The 17705-nt window shown below is 44.2% G+C and overlaps 1 protein-coding gene across 7 annotated transcripts in view; it reads left to right on the plus strand.

Moving 5' to 3' along the window:
- Nucleotides 1–12783, plus strand: part of SLC4A4 (solute carrier family 4 member 4) — a 193103-nt gene extending 180320 nt beyond the window's left edge. For 4 of the 7 annotated variants that reach the window (XM_081206955.1, XM_081206952.1, XM_081206954.1 and 1 more), the window contains 4 exons: nucleotides 998–1171; nucleotides 4323–4484; nucleotides 10373–10452; nucleotides 11716–12783. In XM_081206955.1, the coding sequence (XP_081063081.1) occupies nucleotides 998–1171; nucleotides 4323–4484; nucleotides 10373–10452; nucleotides 11716–11818 (519 nt within the window). In that variant the 3' untranslated portion in view covers nucleotides 11819–12783. Of the gene's footprint in view, nucleotides 1–997; nucleotides 1172–4322; nucleotides 4485–8166; nucleotides 8264–10372; nucleotides 10453–11715 lie in introns of all 7 variants that reach the window. The other 3 variants (XM_081206957.1, XM_081206953.1, XM_081206958.1) reach the window with 1 other exon arrangement.
- Nucleotides 12784–17705: the final 4922 nt, after the last annotated feature.

A 17705-nucleotide genomic window follows, 5' to 3' on the forward strand; every position in this document is an offset into this window, starting at 1 on the left:
AATCTCGAGGTTGTGGGTTTGAGCCCCACTTTGGGCAAAAGATACCTGCATTGCAGGGGTGTAAACCTAGATGACTCTCGTGGTCCCAACTCTATGATCTCAAACATCTCCTTTGCCTTGAATCACACTTCTGTTGGGCAACAATGACTGGGATAAGCGGAAAAGAGGGGCAGGGATGGGGCATTAGGGTGCTGATGAAGCTGGGGTGGGGGGTTGACAGTCAGTGTGTCTGGGAAGGAGGGTGGAAGTGCGTGACTTCCCAAGTTGGCTTGGCTTGGAAATTTCGAGAGTTAGAGCAGACTCTTTGCAATGAATGGACATAAGTTAGTCGTGACCATTAATCTCAATAGACCTATTCCAGGTAGGACCAACATTGTATACAAACCTAACCCAGGTTATTATTATTTTCCCACTGAGAATTAGCTTGGTTTATTTCCAAGCGAATCAATAATAATAATAATAATAATAATAATAATAATAATAATAATAATAATTTATTATTTATGCCCCACCCATCTGGCTGGGTTTCCCCAGCCACTCTGGGCGGCTTCCAACTGAATATTAAAAACAACACAGCGTCAGACATTAAAAACTTCCCTAAAGAGGGCCGCCTTCAGTTGTCTTTTAAAAGTAAAATAGTTGTTTATTGCCTTGACATCTGCTGGGAGGGCGTTCCACAGGGCAGGCACCACTACCAAGAAGGCCCTCTGCCTGGTTCCCTGTAACCTCACTTCTCGCAGCGAGGGAACCGCCAGAAGTCTCACGCTGACCACTGAGGAAACCCTCCTGTCACTGCAGAAAACCTGCACGATGGCGCTTGTGCATTTGAGGAGAGTATCCTGCAGCTCCCACCTCTTTTGAGCTTTAAAGCAGTACCAAAGCCTTGTTGATTCCCGAGTCAGGTGCTAGAAGCAAAACTAAATCTATCGTTTGCTTTTTCTGCATTGGCGCATGCCAGCACCACTGAACTCTGCTCCTTCTCCTTTCTCCACCCCAGTTCATGGACCGCCTGAAGCTGCTCTTGATGCCTCTGAAGCACCAGCCTGACTTCATCTACCTGCGCCATGTCCCCCTTCGCCGGGTCCACCTCTTCACTTTCCTCCAAGTGGTGTGTCTGGCTCTCCTTTGGATCTTGAAATCTACAGTGGCTGCTATCATATTCCCAGTCATGGTAGGTTGGTGTGATCGTGACTGCCACCTGTTGCACCCATCCTTCCTTCTAGCGCCGCCTGACTTGCCTTGCTGATCAGTGACACAGTTCCACAACCTTATTCCTTCCCTGTCCAAAGACGGAAACAATTTGAACATATTTATTTTGCTGAAAAGTAAGTTTAATAAGGGACGCAGGTGGCGCTGTGGGTTAAACCACAGAGCCTAGGACTTGCTGATCAGAAGGTCGGCGGTTCGAATCCCCGCGACGGGGTGAGCTCCCGTTGTTCGGTCCCTGCTCCTGCCAACCTAGCAGTTCGAAAGCACCTCAAAGTGCAAGCAGATAAATAGGTACCGCTCCGGCGGGAAGGTAAACGGCGTTTCCGTGCGCTGTTCTGGTTCACCAGAAGCGGCTTAGTCATGCTGGCTACATGACCCAGAAGCTGTACCCTCGGCCAATAAAGCGATATGAGCGCCGCAACCCCAGAGTCGGCCATGACTGGACCTAATGGTCAGGGGGCTCTTTACCTTTACCTTTAAGTTTAATAATGCAGTGCGAGATAGAGAACAGGCCATTCTTTCTCCTTAACCTCCCCCCCCAAAACCCCCCCCTCACATGTGTGGTTTTTTTTTGGTTCATATCCTGTAATCCCTAGGCTTCTAAGCCTTTGGGATAATAACAAACACATAAATGAATCTCTCTAACACACAATGCTAATAACTGGGACATCCAATGAATTTGAACGTTGGATGACTCAGAATAGGCGAAAGGAAAGGACTTCTTCACACAGTGCAAACTATGGAATTCCTTCTACAAGACGTAGTGATGCCCACCCTCCTGGATGGCTTTAAAAGAGGAGTAGACAAATTCATGGAGGGCAATGCCATGTTTTGTCAGCGACCGTATGCCTCCAAATATCACTTGTTGGGAACTGGGAAAGTGGGAGGTGTGCTGATGTGGTCATGTCTTGCTTGTGGGCTTTCAGGGGGAATCTGGCCTGCCATTGTGGGGAAAGGATGCTAGACTAGATAGGCCTTTGGCCTGATCCAGCAGGGACCATGTTCTTATGAGTACCTAATTAAAGAGAAATCTTCAAGAGAACCAAAAGGCTCCTGAGCAAGCCCTGCAGTATGTCCTAGTTGAGATTCCTGCATTGCAGGGGGCTTGGGACTAGGAGGTGAACCTCTAGTTCCTCCCACCTCTACAATTCTATGTCTCGGTGTTAGTAATGGAATTTGTTTATTTTCTTTATTTATGGGTATATAATCAGCATTTCATAAAGCTATAGCAAGGTGGAATGCAACATATAAGATAAAATCAACAAAAAAGAAACCATATCAATAAACGCTGAGTGGTTGAAAGGGGGAGGGGGAACCCTTATGTTGTAGAGGTTTTCAAAATATGTTTGAAAGGAGGGATGGGTGGGTATGAAATAATTAGGTGTGCTGGTAAGATGGCCAACATTCTTTGTTTTGCCTTGTTTATAGTTTATACATAGCCTGGACCAGCCTTCCACTGAGAAGACTCTGTCTTTCCTATTTTGCAAAAACAGAGGTGTTCTCTTGCAGTTGGATCCTATACCTTTCAGTAGTCAGTGGCTAATAACTTTTAGCTTTAATTCGTGTGGATCAGCCATATATTTCAGGTGTTTTTTTTCATTATCTGATCAGGCATAATAGCAGCGAGCAACTTTTCAAGTTGAGGAAGCTCGGTAGTTGTAGGCTAGAGTTTTGGTAATATCGGAAAGTTTTACTAGTTCCTTCTGTTTCTTCCTTCCTGGATGGTTTCCTCAGGGCAACAACATGGGGGTGGGGGAAAGGAGTGGAGGGCAGAAAAATTGACCTTCACTGAGTGGACATTTTCATACTGCAGTGGTACCTTGGTTTAAGGACGGCTTGGTTTATGAACAACTTGAATTAAGAACGCTGCAAACCTGGAAGTAGGTGTTTTGGTTTGTGAACTTTGTCTTGGAAGCAGAACATGTTCAGCTTCCTGTTGAATGTGTTCCATTTGTAAATTGAGTGCTATGGGAAAGCACGCCTTGGTTTAAGAACACTTTGGTTTAAGAACAGACTTCGGAATGGATTAAGTTTGTAAACCAAGGTACCACTGTATCCTAGAGTAATTGTGGCAAATTCAGTTATGTGCAGTCATTAGGGCTTTTGCTCCAATGTGCATCACTTTGCATCAAGAAGTGTCAACATTTTTGGGCCCATGTTCACATTTCAATTTTGAAAGGGTATCACTCCTGCAGGTTATTTCTTCCTTCCCCAATCACCCCACTTCATCTAAAGACAATCCTCAGGTTAATAGACCATCTGTGGAATTTTAAACTTTGATGTATCATGGGTGATTGTTTTTATTTGTTACTATGTCATGTATTTTTGTGTTTTTATATTGTGAACCTCCCTGTAATCCTTGGATGAAGGGTGGTGCAGACATTCAATAAAATAATAAATAATGATTTCCAGATAGGGGAACCACCATGTCCCTTACCTTCAGCTGCCTCTACGCTGTCTGTACGTAAGATAAACAGAGCCTAGCCTCCCCACCTCTCCCCGCTTCCTGGTGGATATTCCTCAAAGCCACAGATATATACAATATGCTGCACAGCTATACAAGGTCTCAGCTGAAAGCTATCCATGTGCAGAATGTCTCTTGCCAGACTTGTTTTTGCTATAAGAGCACTCCGAGGTAGTCGTCCCATAGGTTGAGGCGGTCATGCAAATTATGTTTGGGTCCCTTTGCTGCAAATTACAAAGTGAGGCTAGGAAATCCTTGTGCTTGCCGTTCTTTTTTCCTCTCCTGTCTTATTCTCCTGAACATCTCCAATAAAGACAGTGCAATTTTGCAGCTCTGCCTGTTGCAGAGTTTACAAGCGGCACTTGACATCATGATCTCTGAATATTGTACCATTTATTTCCAACCTGCGGGTGACTCGAGAAATTGAAACCTGGAATCTGAGTGGCGGAACTTCCGATCGATTTCAAGCCGGGTTGACTGCAGCGGCCGCTCAGGTTTCAAATATTGTTAACCCTTCCTTTACCAGCTCGAAGGCTGAGGGAGGAGCCCTACGTTAGATCAGGTGAGGCAAAGAAGGTAAGCTTTGGTGCCAGAATGGTGGGGGAGATGTTGCATGTCAGTAAGGGAGTGTTGGCTTCTGTCCTGATAGATCCTGGCGCTGGTGGCAGTCAGAAAGGCGATGGACTACCTCTTCTCCCAGCACGACCTCAGTTTCCTCGACGACGTCATTCCAGAAAAGGACAAGAAGAAGAAAGAGGATGAGAAGAAAAAGAAGAAAAAGAAAGGCAGCCTGGACAGTGACAATGAAGATGTAAGGCCATTTTCACCATTGTTAACATTTATTTTTTTAAAAAAAAGTTTTTTATGCTGGCTAACTTGTGACAGCTCTTCAGGTTTGGATTATGTACATAACTATCTTCACTTCATGCCACCTCAGCCATGAAATCACAGGTTCTTGGCTATGTCTGATGCTAAAGACAGAGGCTGATACGCCTAATACACAGGGCTGTGTGTATTTCACAGTTCTGCAGCAGGTGCTGAATTCAATATTGAAGTGGGCAATGCCTGCCAAAGTTTTCAAAAACAAGAAGGAAGTTGGTCTGATGGTTGTGGGGAGGCCAAATGAGTATCTTGTATGGTTCATGGTAACCTCTCTCTAATACTAGCAAAATAAGAGGAAATACTTCGTCAAATTGCAGAATGCAGCTTTCTCCCCAATAATAATAATAATGTTATTTATACCCCACCCTCCCCGGTCAGAGCCGGGCTCAGGGCGGCTAACACCAGTAAAATTACAGCAAAAACACATAATGGGGGGGGGGGGAATAAAATGCAGCTTAAAATGCAGCCTCATTTTAAAAGTAGCCCATAGATCAAGACCATAAGGGGAGGGAAACAAAAGGGTCAGACTGAGTCCAAACCAAAGGCCAGGCGGAACAGCTCTGTCTTGCAGGCCCTGCAGAAAGATCTCAAGTCCCACAGGGCCCTAGTCTCTTGTGAAAGAGCGTTCTACCAAGTTGGGGCCAGTACTGAAAAGGCCCTGGCAGAATTCACACAGAATTTAGGTTACCTGGCTACAGGATTTTAATGTACTGTAGCACAAAATAGACATAGCCCAGGTGATGCTCTTTTTCTGCCTAAAATGGATTTCGAGCATCCCTAAGCTGTTGCCCTCGCAATTCTCCGAACCGTCCCTCTGCTACACAACGCTGAGCAAACTCAGACATGGTGGTCCCACTCAGCCAGTTGAATGCGTAGTTACTTCTGCATTTGGCTGACAGTGCAGGATCATCACATCTAACGGCAAACTTTGAAAAGGAAGCTTCTGTAATCTTTAGTTGTGCATACACCAATAGCCTGTGGAATTTCTCCCTCTGACCATTTTGTGCATCCAGCCAAACATGAAAGTGACCTCATATTTGTCTGGCTACATTGGGATCACAACGCACAAAGGCACCCAGTCTGTCTCTTTGCACCCACCTATAGAAGTTCTTCAAATGTCTTTTTTTGCTCTGGGGGAATTGCCTCATCACCTGCCTGGTCTGGCACTGAACCCACTGGGGTTCCTGTCTCCTGTATTTCCAGCTCTTTTCAAGTGATATTGCCCAACAATGCTTTTGTGAATCCTGACAGCCCTTGGTAACCTTCTCGGGTGGCTGGTTCTAACACGAGTCCAGGAGATGAGAGAGAGATGGCTGGCAAAGCTTTCTTATGAATGCAGCTGAATTTTCTTCAGTCTCAACAGTCAAAGGAATTCCTGCTATCAGCAGCTTTGATCACACATTACGTTTGTCCATATGAATATGTCCCCAGCAAATTTGGTCAATATGTTCATGAGAAACCACCCAAAGCCTTACTTTCAAGTCTTGCCTTTCCCAAGTTATGGAAGAAGGGTTAATTTTCAAGAACCTATTTTTTCCCTTCCCTTATCAAAGTCTATTGATATATGACAGTTCCTTCTCCTTTTTCATGTTTATTATGCTCCCAAGTCTTGATTTTTCAGTTAATTCTCTGTTTTTAACAACAATAATAAGGATAAGAATAAGAATAGTATACCGTCCTATCTCAGGGCCCACACAATCTTGGCAGCCATCCACACTAACAGTGAGAATATTATTTTGATGTTTTCTTTCCTTTTCATTTGCCTTTTGTTTTAATGCTTTCAAAGCATCTGACTTGCTCAATTACATTCTGCATTGTATGTGTTGTTGGTGATCTCACTTTAGAAACAGCAACAAGAAAAGTGTCTGCCTGTAGGGTGGCTTTTGATGATCTCTTGATTCCAGGTATTTGAGTCTGACTGACAGACGGGCATGCTAACCCAACTTTGTGCCTTGCAATGTGTTGAATTGTGTTGGGGTTTTTCATTTTTAATACTCATGTGCCTTCTTCAGCTGTTCTTCCACATTACAAAGACTCCCTAGGCCACCGTCGCCATTTCCACATGTTGTTAAGGCAGATGGAAACTGCAAAAGCCCTTTAAGGGCTTCTCCTATGAGGCTCTGTTCTGGAAGTCAGCAACTCCAGCCCACAGGGCAGATCCCGGACTGAGGAAGGTCTTTTATTGGCCGCTAGGTGTGTGTGACACAATTGAGGTGTGTAACTTTCCAGGAAGCTCCATACCGACTAGCCTCAGAAAGCAGTAAATTGAATAAAGGAGGAAGTGTGTGTGTGTGTGTGTGTGTGTGTGTGTGTGTGTGTGTGTGTGTGTAAAAGTGTAAGACAGTTGGGGAGCAACAAAAGCATTGCTTACAGCAGCCTTTGCCATCCTGGTGCTCTCCTTACTATAGGCCCCATCTGGCCTAGCCAGCTTACATTGAGTGCATAAGTTTGGCGAAAGCTAGCTTACTGGTTCCAGTTGGCGAAGGCTGGTTTCAGGCTTCCAGAAGCATTAGGATAATTACATCAGTGCTCAGCTGCCTCACACACACAGCTTCTCTCCATTTCCCCACCGTAATAATTCCTGAGCCCAGCTGTCATGAAGCCAGCTAGTTTCAGGTGCCACAGCTCCCAGGAGCTAAGTGAATTGTTGTGACATCCCTGGAAGCATGAATACCTCTTGACCACTTCAATCTTTAGGATTGGCTGCACCGTCACACATGGTGACTCAGAGATTTTGCACTGTTAATTAAGAGGCAGTGGTCCATTTATTTATTAATAGGCGGCAGTGTTTGTGCACTTAACATATTTGTAAGTCTGCCTTCATTGACTTCAAGAGAAAACGTGGCACCATCACTTGGCTTTTCTAATTCAGTCGTTAGGGTTTATTGGCCATCCTTGCCTGTTCTTCTGTGTCTTTGGTCTTGATGGCTTCATCATCCTCACAGTGAATGGATTGGCTTCCTGCTCAGACTTGTTGCCAGCTAGGGCTCCCATGCTTTTCATAAAATGAGTGCAAAATGTCTCATGTGATTTGTGCCTTCTGTGGTTAAATTATGGTCATCAAAACCTATAAGGACCTACGAATTGAGGTGTAGCTTTGGGCCGATCCACAAACACACCCGCCTTATACTGCAGAGATGGAATCTGGAGCCCAACCCCATTCTGTTTCCTGAGTTTAGTAGACTACTTTTGGAGCTGTGATGAAGACCCTTCTGGAAGGCTTCTGTCAAATTAGCAGCTGTGGCACTTGATGACCATGAGCTGCTTGGAGGAGCAGAAGGATGATGAGGATAAACAACAAAATAAAAAAGAAATGCCTATTGGCCTAAAAGTTCTGCAGTATCATTCAAACAACCTTCGCAAAATGGACAGCAGCAAAGTGCACTGAAGTGCATTGCACGGTTATTTCCTTAACTGCCAGCAGGTGGAGCTGTTGCCGAACTTGATGCTACAGTTAAAAAAGCAATAGCAAGTTGGTAAGGAATCCCTGAAGTGCCAGAGCTGGGCTGGTACGCCCTGGATAAATCTGTGGGGAATGGCAAGAGAGAGCGAGAGAGCGCACGGGCGAGATGGAAGCATTCTAAGAAATTTTGTGCACGTTTCTTCCACAGTCCGACTGCCCCTACTCAGAAAAAGTCCCAAGTATTAAAATTCCAATGGACATCATGGAACAGGAACCTTTCCTAAGTGATAGCAAACCTTCCGACAGTGAGTAGAACTAACACCTTGCATGCCTGCTTCAGTCTCAGTTGCACCTCCAAAAAGCAGCTATATAGCGATATATAGATATAGGTTTATATATCTATATATACTTACAATATTGATTTTTTTTAAAGAAAAAAAAAACCCTTGTTCCGTAGATGTTTTCTTTTCCCCTCTTATATCTACATGTTGTTTCTTTAAACCAGTCTTTTCTTACACAGCATGTAATATATATATATATTTGGTTGGCTTTTAAAAATATCTCTTTCTTGTAAGTTCGTTGGTTTTGGGTTTTTTGCTTTTTTTCTTTCTTCCCTCCTTTTGTGGCTCCACTTTTTTTAATTTGCTTTTATCCAGCTGCTAACAGATCCGTCACTAGCTCTCTCTTTCTCTCTTTCTAACCCTCCAAATCAATCCAGCCCATTTATGGCATGGTATATTTCTGACCCCGCACAGTGGATGTGTTTGCACTTTCTAACGCTCTTCAATGATTTCCTTTAGCTCTCCCTCCCTGCTGGCTAATCTTCTGGTTTTGCAGCCTTATAGAAGCACCACCACCACTGTCTCGCGCTGTTTGTTTCCTTAGGATCCACTCACCCGCCAAAAATCAGAACTTAAGCATATAATATTTGTCCACTGTGTCGTTGTTGTTTTTGAAAAAGAGATCATCCTGTGAATCATGTAGCACTATTAACACGCTTGTCTTCCTTTAGGTGGCTTGGGTGATATTCACTTTCTTCTTCCATTTGTGCTAAAACGCAATTGCCTTTTTCATTTCAAAATGAGAACAAAACACTGCAGCCCCGCCTCTGCTCACTCCCTTGCCTATCTTCTGTTTGTTGCTTTATTGATTGCATATGGGGCAGGTCTTGTATGGTTCGGTGTGCATTTTGCTGAATAGGAGGAATCGTGCAAAACTCGCAGGTGGATATTTTGCGAGTTGGTGGGAGAAGAATGCATGGCTTGGCTCTCTGCAGATATAAACCAAGCGGCAAATATCCTAGAGGGGCGAAATATCCGTGTAGACTCAATCAGAACCTGCCCGCCCTCATGGTGCCATTGCAACATGCGGAGCAAGAGAACCAGACTTGCAGACTGCCTATTTTGGGTAGGGGAAGATGGTGGAAAGAGATGGGCTTGTTAGACATGCTAATTGAATGGAATGATGCTGGCTGGGTGGGTAGACAGGAAGACGGTAAGTGCCAAAAGCTTCAGATGCAGGAGAGATGGAATAAGTAAGGTGTAGCACTGGTGAGCGGGTTGCTTGGTTCAGGGGTAACTATGGTGACAGCAGAACAATCAGATGGGACCACAAATGTCTATTAAAAAGTTGCTACATCTTGAATACAAAACTGCCATTTTGTTGTCTTCACTTGAAGTGTCACAGTCCTCTCCATCCCAGGAAAATGGAGCTTTCCATTTCCCTCTTGAGTGTGGATGGGGATAGAGGTGGAGAAGCTGTGGTCCTCCAGGGGTTGTTGCATTCCCAGCACAAATCAATCCCCAAGCAGGGTGGCCATTGGGCAGAGATGATGGAACTGGAGCCCAAGAGGGTTGCCATATGTCCGGAATTTCCCAGACATGTCCGGGATTTCCACAGCGAAATTAGCGTCCCAGGAGGAATTTCGAAAAATCATTAAAGTGTCCGGGTTTTTGCCAACAGAACAAGTAAGCATCTGTTTGACCAAACAACTTTTTGGGTGATTCCCCCTCCCCCTAAAAAATAACTTTTGTGTCTGGACCTTTTACTTCTTGAAATATGGCAGCCCTAGAGTCCAACAACATCTGAAGATCTGCAGCTTGAACACAAAAATATCCTGTGCTGTTTAACGCCTACATGAAACCACTGAGTGGGGTCATCCAGAGTTTTGCAGTATGTTGTCTGCAATATGTTGATGGCACACAGCTCTGCTTCTTCTTTGCACTTGGAGGTGTGGCATTCAATTTCCTGGGCCGCCATCTTGCCTTGGTAACAGGCAACTTTGTACTGGGCTCAAGATATAGCAACTTTATTTTAGCTGCTTTGTGTTTATTCATAAATAAAAGAGGTGTAGAGATTTCTAAAATCAACCAGTCGATAAGCATTATTATTTTATTTTTCCAAAAAAACAACAGGAGAAAAATCACCAACATTCCTTGAACGCCATACATCATGCTGATAAAATTCCTTTCCTGCACTCCCTCACAATGCCAAGGTGAGGATCTATGTGGATGTATGACCTGCATGCAAACTATTTGTAATTCAGCTTTTTCATTGGTATGGTGGGTTGAAACTCCAGTACAGAAGTTCCACTGCAAATGAAATAAAGCTTTGACAGCAATCTCAATGTGCCAGGATCAAGCCCTTACGCAGAATCAGCAAAAGCGAATGATTTGGTGAAGCTTGCCACTTTCTCAAAATGCCACCGAAACATCGATCCCCTCCGGGCGAAATAAGTCACCTCCATAAAAAGTTAAAGCTCTTTTATAGAGCTGGCATTCGCCTAACTCAGGATGAGCAAGGCTGTGATGCATGGGAGATGCTTAAAAACAAGTAATCGTGTAGCAGATGGTGTCCTTTTGAGCGGGGTGGGTGGGACAGAAATGACAACCAGAAAGGAAGGCATGATACAATAGGGGCAAATGTCAGGTTCTGCACTTAGGCAGGAAGAACCAGCTGCCCAAATATAAGATGGGGGGGGGGGGAGGACACCTGGATTGCCAGTAGTACATGTGAAAAGGATCTAAGGATCTTAGTAGACCACAAACTAAACACGAGTCAACATTGTAATGCTTTGTCATGAGGACTTATGGGAATTTGCAGCCCGGCAACTTCTGGGGGTCACGAGGTAACCTCATCTTTGAATTACAAGATGGAAGCACCTCCCAGCAAGTCTAATTATGGTTTTCTGCTGTAGAATATCAATGACCCGGTGTCAGGGCTCTCTGGAGGGTACCCACTTGGGGAAATCCGCTTTACAAACTATACCACACTTGCCTCCTCCTTGGGATGTATCAGGAAAGGCATTCTGTGCCAAGGCTTCTAGAATTGCTCCATGCCAGTGTGTTTATTCCTGCATGTATCACGTAAGAAATAACTTCCCACCCAGTTGAAACATACCTCCCAAAGTTAGGGAACATTTCTGGGCCTTCTCTTTAAACCCTGGCCCATGTTCCAGCGCATTGTGCAAGTCCTCCATGGCATAAGCGATGCGTAGCACCTTTGTTGCGTTTTCAAACGTTCAAAGGAACGTTCAAAGGAACGTTATTATCCCATATCTACAGGGACTCCGCCGGCAGAATGGGGTAATTGCAATCAACCCTGTTGCTGTCTTCATATTGCTGTTGGATAGTTTTCATATTATTGCACCCACATAAAAGATAGGGGTGGTTAGAATGAGCAAGGGAGGGGGGGATTCATCTGAGTGTATAAATTCTGCTTTTATGATTTTGGTTTTCTTTCTCATCTCTCTCTCCAGCCCTCCACGAACTCCAATGAAAGTTGTGCCTCAAATTAGAATAGAGCTTGATCCTGAAGACAGTTATTTCTGGAGGAGCAAGGGAACAGAAACTACGTTGTAATGTGTTCGTTAATCTTCAGCTGAAACCGGCTTTTTACCTTTTCTTCATCCTTCTCCTTTACTACTAGCCAAATATCCAAAATGCTCTCTGCCTAGGTAAAACCAAGGCACATTCTTCTCTTGAAAGCATTTAAGTTTCCCCCCCTCCTTACCTCTGTTTATTTCCCCCCACTCGCTCCTTGCTTTCATTCTGACCAAGACACTTTTCTTTCTTGGTTTTGCCTTTTCAGTCACACACAATACGTCGTACGCCCTCCTCTTGAGCTTTTCAGCAGAGGGGTGGAAGTATTAAGGATATATTATCACAGCTTTGTGAAACGTCAGCAGAACTGACTGGGGTTTTTTTTTTTAGTTGTGAATCAGTGTTTTCTTTTCTGTTTGGGCCCCCGCCCCATGTCTTTCCCCTCTTTATCAGAACAAAACTGACCTCTGGTCTAATTCACCACCCTTTCTCATTAGTCCTCTGCTCCGGTAAAATGCTGCTAACCGTAACATGTTCTTAACATCACCTGTGCTTCAAGAGTCTCAAGCAAACGAATCAAAAATGGTACACCCCTTTCCCCCATCACTGTTGTGAGTGTGTGGACCCTACCCTTTGCAACTTCTATTCTGTCCCAATTTAATGGATTCTTAACCTGTCGGCTGCATTGACAAGTGTTATTTTCTTTTCTTTCTTTTCCCCCCTTCATTGTTTTTGTTTTAAATTATGGGGGCCTAACCTGCGACTTATATTTTTTTGTCAATTTTTTAACTGTTTTTTTTTAAAGAATTACTGTAAAAAAAATGAATTTTTTTCCTGCAGCAGGAAACATAATAGTTTTGAGTAGTTCTACCTCTTATTTCTAGATGTCGGACTTTCTCTTTAAAAAAAGGAAAAGAAGATTAATAATAATAATAATTGTATAGTATGTTATATAATGTGATTTTTACAAAAAGAAGAAAAAACAGAAAAAAACAGAAACAAAACCACAATCTCAAGGGTATATAATATTAATACCTTTCATTGGAACCTTTCTTTCTTTCTTTCCTTCCTTCCTTAACAACCTGATCACCCAGCGGTTGAGCCTGGACATGAAGCTGAGCTACGGCTAAGCAAATTAGCAAATTAGTTTGTGCATGAAGCTCAAGCTCTCCTGTTTTCTTCCTCCCTCCCTCTTGCCACAGAATAGCTGGCTTTGTGTTACACCCAAATCAGGACTTGTGGTTTGTTTCCTCTCCAAACCGAACACAATCTAAAAGCCAAGGTTTGTTGTTGTTTTCCCAGTTTGGGAGGCATGCAAGAGGCTAATTTGCTTAACCACAGTTAGTAGCTTAGCGTCAACACCGAGTTGCAGCCAATGAAGGAATCGGGGCCCAAGTTTAAACGGCATGTGATTTTTGGGTGGTTCTGTTGAACGCAACCGGCACAGTCGGCCCACTCTGCTGCCTCACTGGCGCCATTCATCTCATGGAGACCTCTGCACAAACGCCGTCAGCGTGAACGAGGGGTGCGCAGCGGAAACAATTTGCAAACTCCCTTCCAACGGGGAATGAGTAAGGTCAAATGAGCAGATGCAGACTATAGTCATGTGTTGAGTCCCTGTCCAGAATTGTTAGTGTTATTTCATTTATACATACATGTTGGCACGTACATGTGTGTGTCTGTGTGTGTGTGTGTGTGTCCGCATAGGCAGTGCTTTTTTCCTTTAAAAAAATGTTTAGGGGTACTGTCATTTTGACTCGAGAAAATCACCATTTTATAGTTCAAATCGGGAAAAATAAATGCAGTAAATGGACAAAAATACAAAGATTCACAAAATGTTAAGGGGTGTGCGTACCCCTGCGTACCCCCAGAAAAAAGCACTGCACACAGGTGTAAAAAAGTGGTGTGGAACTGATGAGTGGGGAGGCATTTCTAATGCCTTAATTACCAGCCTCATTCCTGCCTACCCAAACGTTATGTAGAGTAGATTTAAAGTCCTCCAGGCAAGGGTGATATCAAGGCTTAGAACCACACTAAGTTACTTTTCACCCCGTGCCAATCTATATAGAGTAAAATCCCATTATGTGTATTTTTGGGGGGACTGTGCTACTTCATACTGCATGTGGGAGGAATGACATGTTTGTAGTTCCCCCGCAAAAACCTCACTGCACAGAGAGCACGTTCTGGAGAATGGTTTTAGGCTACCCTTCTCGCTGATGTGCTAGGGCAGCGGTTCTCAATCTGTGGGTCCCCAGATGTTGTTGGACTACAACTCCCATCATCCCTGACCGCCGGTCATGCTGGCTAGGAATGATGGGAGTTGTAGTCCAACAACATCTGGGGAAACATAGGTTTAGAAACACTGTGCTAGGTTGTTGTTTTTTTTAATTATAAAAGTGTTCAGAGAATATTTCCTTTGAGAGAAAATCTAAAACATGATCTCCACCACCTGTAGCCTGGGAAAAGGTGCCGCACGCGATTCTGCTGCGCATATAGATTGGCTCCAAATTCAACTAGGTCCAGGTGCGCAGTGGATGAGATGCAGAGGCATAAAAATAGGATGGGCATTATATGCAGTGGCTGTTAAAAGCCATAATTAGAAACTGGCTGTAGCCACTCCAGTGACTCTCAGAATGCTCTTTAGCCAGGCTACTCTTGCAAGGGAGGACTAAGGACACCGGGCATGATCCAGGCAATCCCTGAGCAGCAGCTTGGGTGCGCACCCAGGACATCTCCCTTTTTTCTGAAACAGCAGCTCCTTGCACTGCATTTTGGTTGAGACTTTAAGGCTCCCCAGAGTTTTGTAGGCAGTTTGGGAGCATGCGAGAGCTGGCATCCCCATTGCGCATAGATTTCTGACCACACCGCCCTTCTGGGTTAGGACCAGTGTGCTGTGTATGGGTCTGTATCTACTGGCCCTCTCAGACAAGAGTAGTTTTGCTCCAGCAGCCAAGTACCTCACTTCTGTGCTTGTCCAAACCACCAGTTCGTTGGAGACTCCTGTTGTCATAGGTATTGGATTCTCCACTGATTTGGCAGTGCAGAGCGTGGAAGCGAGCTTATTTTCTGCAGGAGTAAAATCCTGATCGCGGGAGCAGAGACTCATTCGACCTCCCTGGTTTTAGCTGGGAGTGATTCTATATGTGCATCAAGGTGCAAAGCACAAAAGGGAGCCAAGAACCTTGAAACCAACAGTGACGTTTTTGAGATGTTATGTGACACACACACACACACACATATGCCCATTTTCCCATTGGTATGTTCCTAGTGGTCATTGTCTCCTGGCAAGGGTCTTCCACTCCTCAACTTGTACTTGAATTTACTGTGGTAACTTCTGACTATAGAAAATGGCATTGGAATTGAAGGGGAGACAATTCTGTTTTCAGTTGCTTGTACCACTTAAATTGGGGGGGGGGCAGAGGAGGAGGAGGAAGGAACAAGGGTTGGAGATATTGCATTTCATGCACTCCTGGCCTTCATCGTGCCTGGCTGCACCATTTATTTATTTATTTATTTTGCAGTTCCCAGCCCTAAGGGTCTATTTACACTACAGCTGCAAATCGGCCTTTTTGCCAGTCTAACTGGCATGGCTTCCCTCTGAAAAAGAGCGCTGGGAATTGTTGTTTGGTGAAGCTGCAGAGAAGTCTCTGTTCAGGGTCTCCGTTCCACATGGCCTCTCACCACAGAAATCCCCTTAGATGAAGGAATGGCTGTAAAACCAGACTGTGTAGTGTAAAGTTACCCTCTAAATATTTCAGCTACAGGAAATGAGCACTTTTTGTGTAGCATTTGGTTTCTGTGCAGGAGCGTTTTGGTTCCTGCGTGTTGTGAGAGTAAGGCGTGGCTCACACATAATACTAAGCCATGGTTTCGTTAAGCTGCTGTTCGCTCAACCAACGATGGGTTAACCTTGACTTTCACAGATGATCAGACAGACCATGGCTTGTTCCTCCAAAGCTACTTTACAGTTGCTCTTGCCTCATGTCTGTGTTATTTGTTGAACATCTGAGTTGGAGCACCGAAACAAACCATGGTTCAGGAAAGGTGCTGGCTTCACATATAACACCAAGCCATGCCAAGGTTTATAAACCAGGAACAAGCCATGGCTTCAAGGTGTGGTTTTGGGCAGAAAGCTGGTCACAGTGAAGCTGCTGGACAGGGTTCACACATGACGCTAAACCATGGTTTGCTAAACCATGGCTCATCGTTACGTGCCAGCCAGACCCAGTTGTCTCACTGGTTGTCAGAGTCACAGCTCCCTTCTGTTTAAGAGCTTGGGAGCTACTGGGAACCTAGAAGAACAAAGTTTCACATATAAATGGGATACAGAAGAATAGAGAGATGGCTATAGCAACACATTCTTGTGTGTGGTGCCATAGAGCTCTGAGGTTACTGCACCATAAATCTCATCCCATCACCGGACTGATGCCAGTTGAGAGAAGGAATAGAGAGTGACTGAGTGAAGCATACTTTCAGGATGCACAAAACCCTTCTGATTCTACCAGAAGTAAACTGCTCTGCAGCTTGGAAGCTTGCTATTCTCTCCTATAGTACTGTACACAATTCATGCTGCTTTTTAAAGGACACTTCATAAGGAGTAAGCCCCATTGAACGCAGCGAAACTTATTATAGGATTGTGCTGGTGGTCAAGTAAAAGGTAAATGTTCAGAATAGCTTTGAAACCTGTAGATCTTTGGAGCGCAGTCCACAGAAGTTATATTACTTTTGCCACCAACTTGAGTGTGGAACCCCTAGAGATTTAGTGTCATTCTTTCAGACTTTGACATCACATTTCTATGTCTTAGTTATAACGTTGTGGCTACAAACCTTTTATTTATCATCCCCACACTTCACTTCAAACTCCACAGAAGGGCTAATTGTGGAGCCTTTTGGACAGTCGTACTAAATTAAATTAAATTGTAGAAGGAACCAGCCCTACTCTTTCTTCAACTGCTGCTCTGGGGGTACACACTGCACCCAGTGACTGATAAGGTTCCCATCCCAGGCACTAAGTCCATGCGTGCATTGCATGAAGCATCTAAGGAAACATGGGAGCAAGGATGGAGGCCCTGTCACCGTCGAAAGGTGGAGTACATCCTGTCACAGTCCAAATGGTCACTCCTACTCTGAAACCGAACTTTTTTGGTCACTCATTGCTGTTGTGCAAAGGTACGCGGCTTTCACCACAGAGGTAGCAGGGATAGAGGAGTGCCACTCTGTGCGCATTAAGACTCCTGGCCCAGTGGCAGTGGCTTGTAGTTTAAAATGGTGGGCGCTCAGGCTATGAATGTGTGGTTCTGGTCTTTTTCTAGATCTGTAAGAGCCACCAGGAGCAGCAAGAGCCGAGAAGGCAAAAGGGAAGGAGGAAAGGTGGCTTTGATCGGGCCAGTCAGAGAGGCATGATTGGCCTCACTGAGGACTATAGCCTTAGGAAGGCGTGTTGCTTACACCAACTTCACAGCCAAACTCTGCAAAGAGATTTTTTTCTTTTTTGCTCAGGGCTAATGTTGAGTGAAACTTTTAAAGAGCCAGAGATAACTTTGTCCCAGACATAGAATGTGAACATACTGACCACTCATGTCTGTCTGTCTGTCCTTTTCTGTCTCATTTCTGTAGTTCCTCCCCAATACAATACATGCATTCACATTATTTCTCGGAATCAAGATGCACTTTCAGATACTTTTTTGTTGTTATTTGTTGTTGTTATTATTATTTGTTCGTTGTAAAACTCTTATTATAAAAAGTCTGTACTTGCTTTGGAGGAATGACTTATTAAAACGAAAACACAGCCACTTTATTTTGAAATGAAGTAGATCAACACAGTGGAACAAACAGGAGTTTTTCAAGAGAGAGAGAAGAAAACATTTCAAATTGTTGAATGATTCCCCCCCTCCCCCGGAATATGAAAAGAAAAACCATGAGATTC

The sequence above is a fragment of the Podarcis bocagei genome (assembly GCF_964188305.1).
Source record: "Podarcis bocagei genome assembly, chromosome: 9".
Classification (NCBI taxonomy): Eukaryota; Metazoa; Chordata; class Lepidosauria; order Squamata; family Lacertidae; genus Podarcis; species Podarcis bocagei.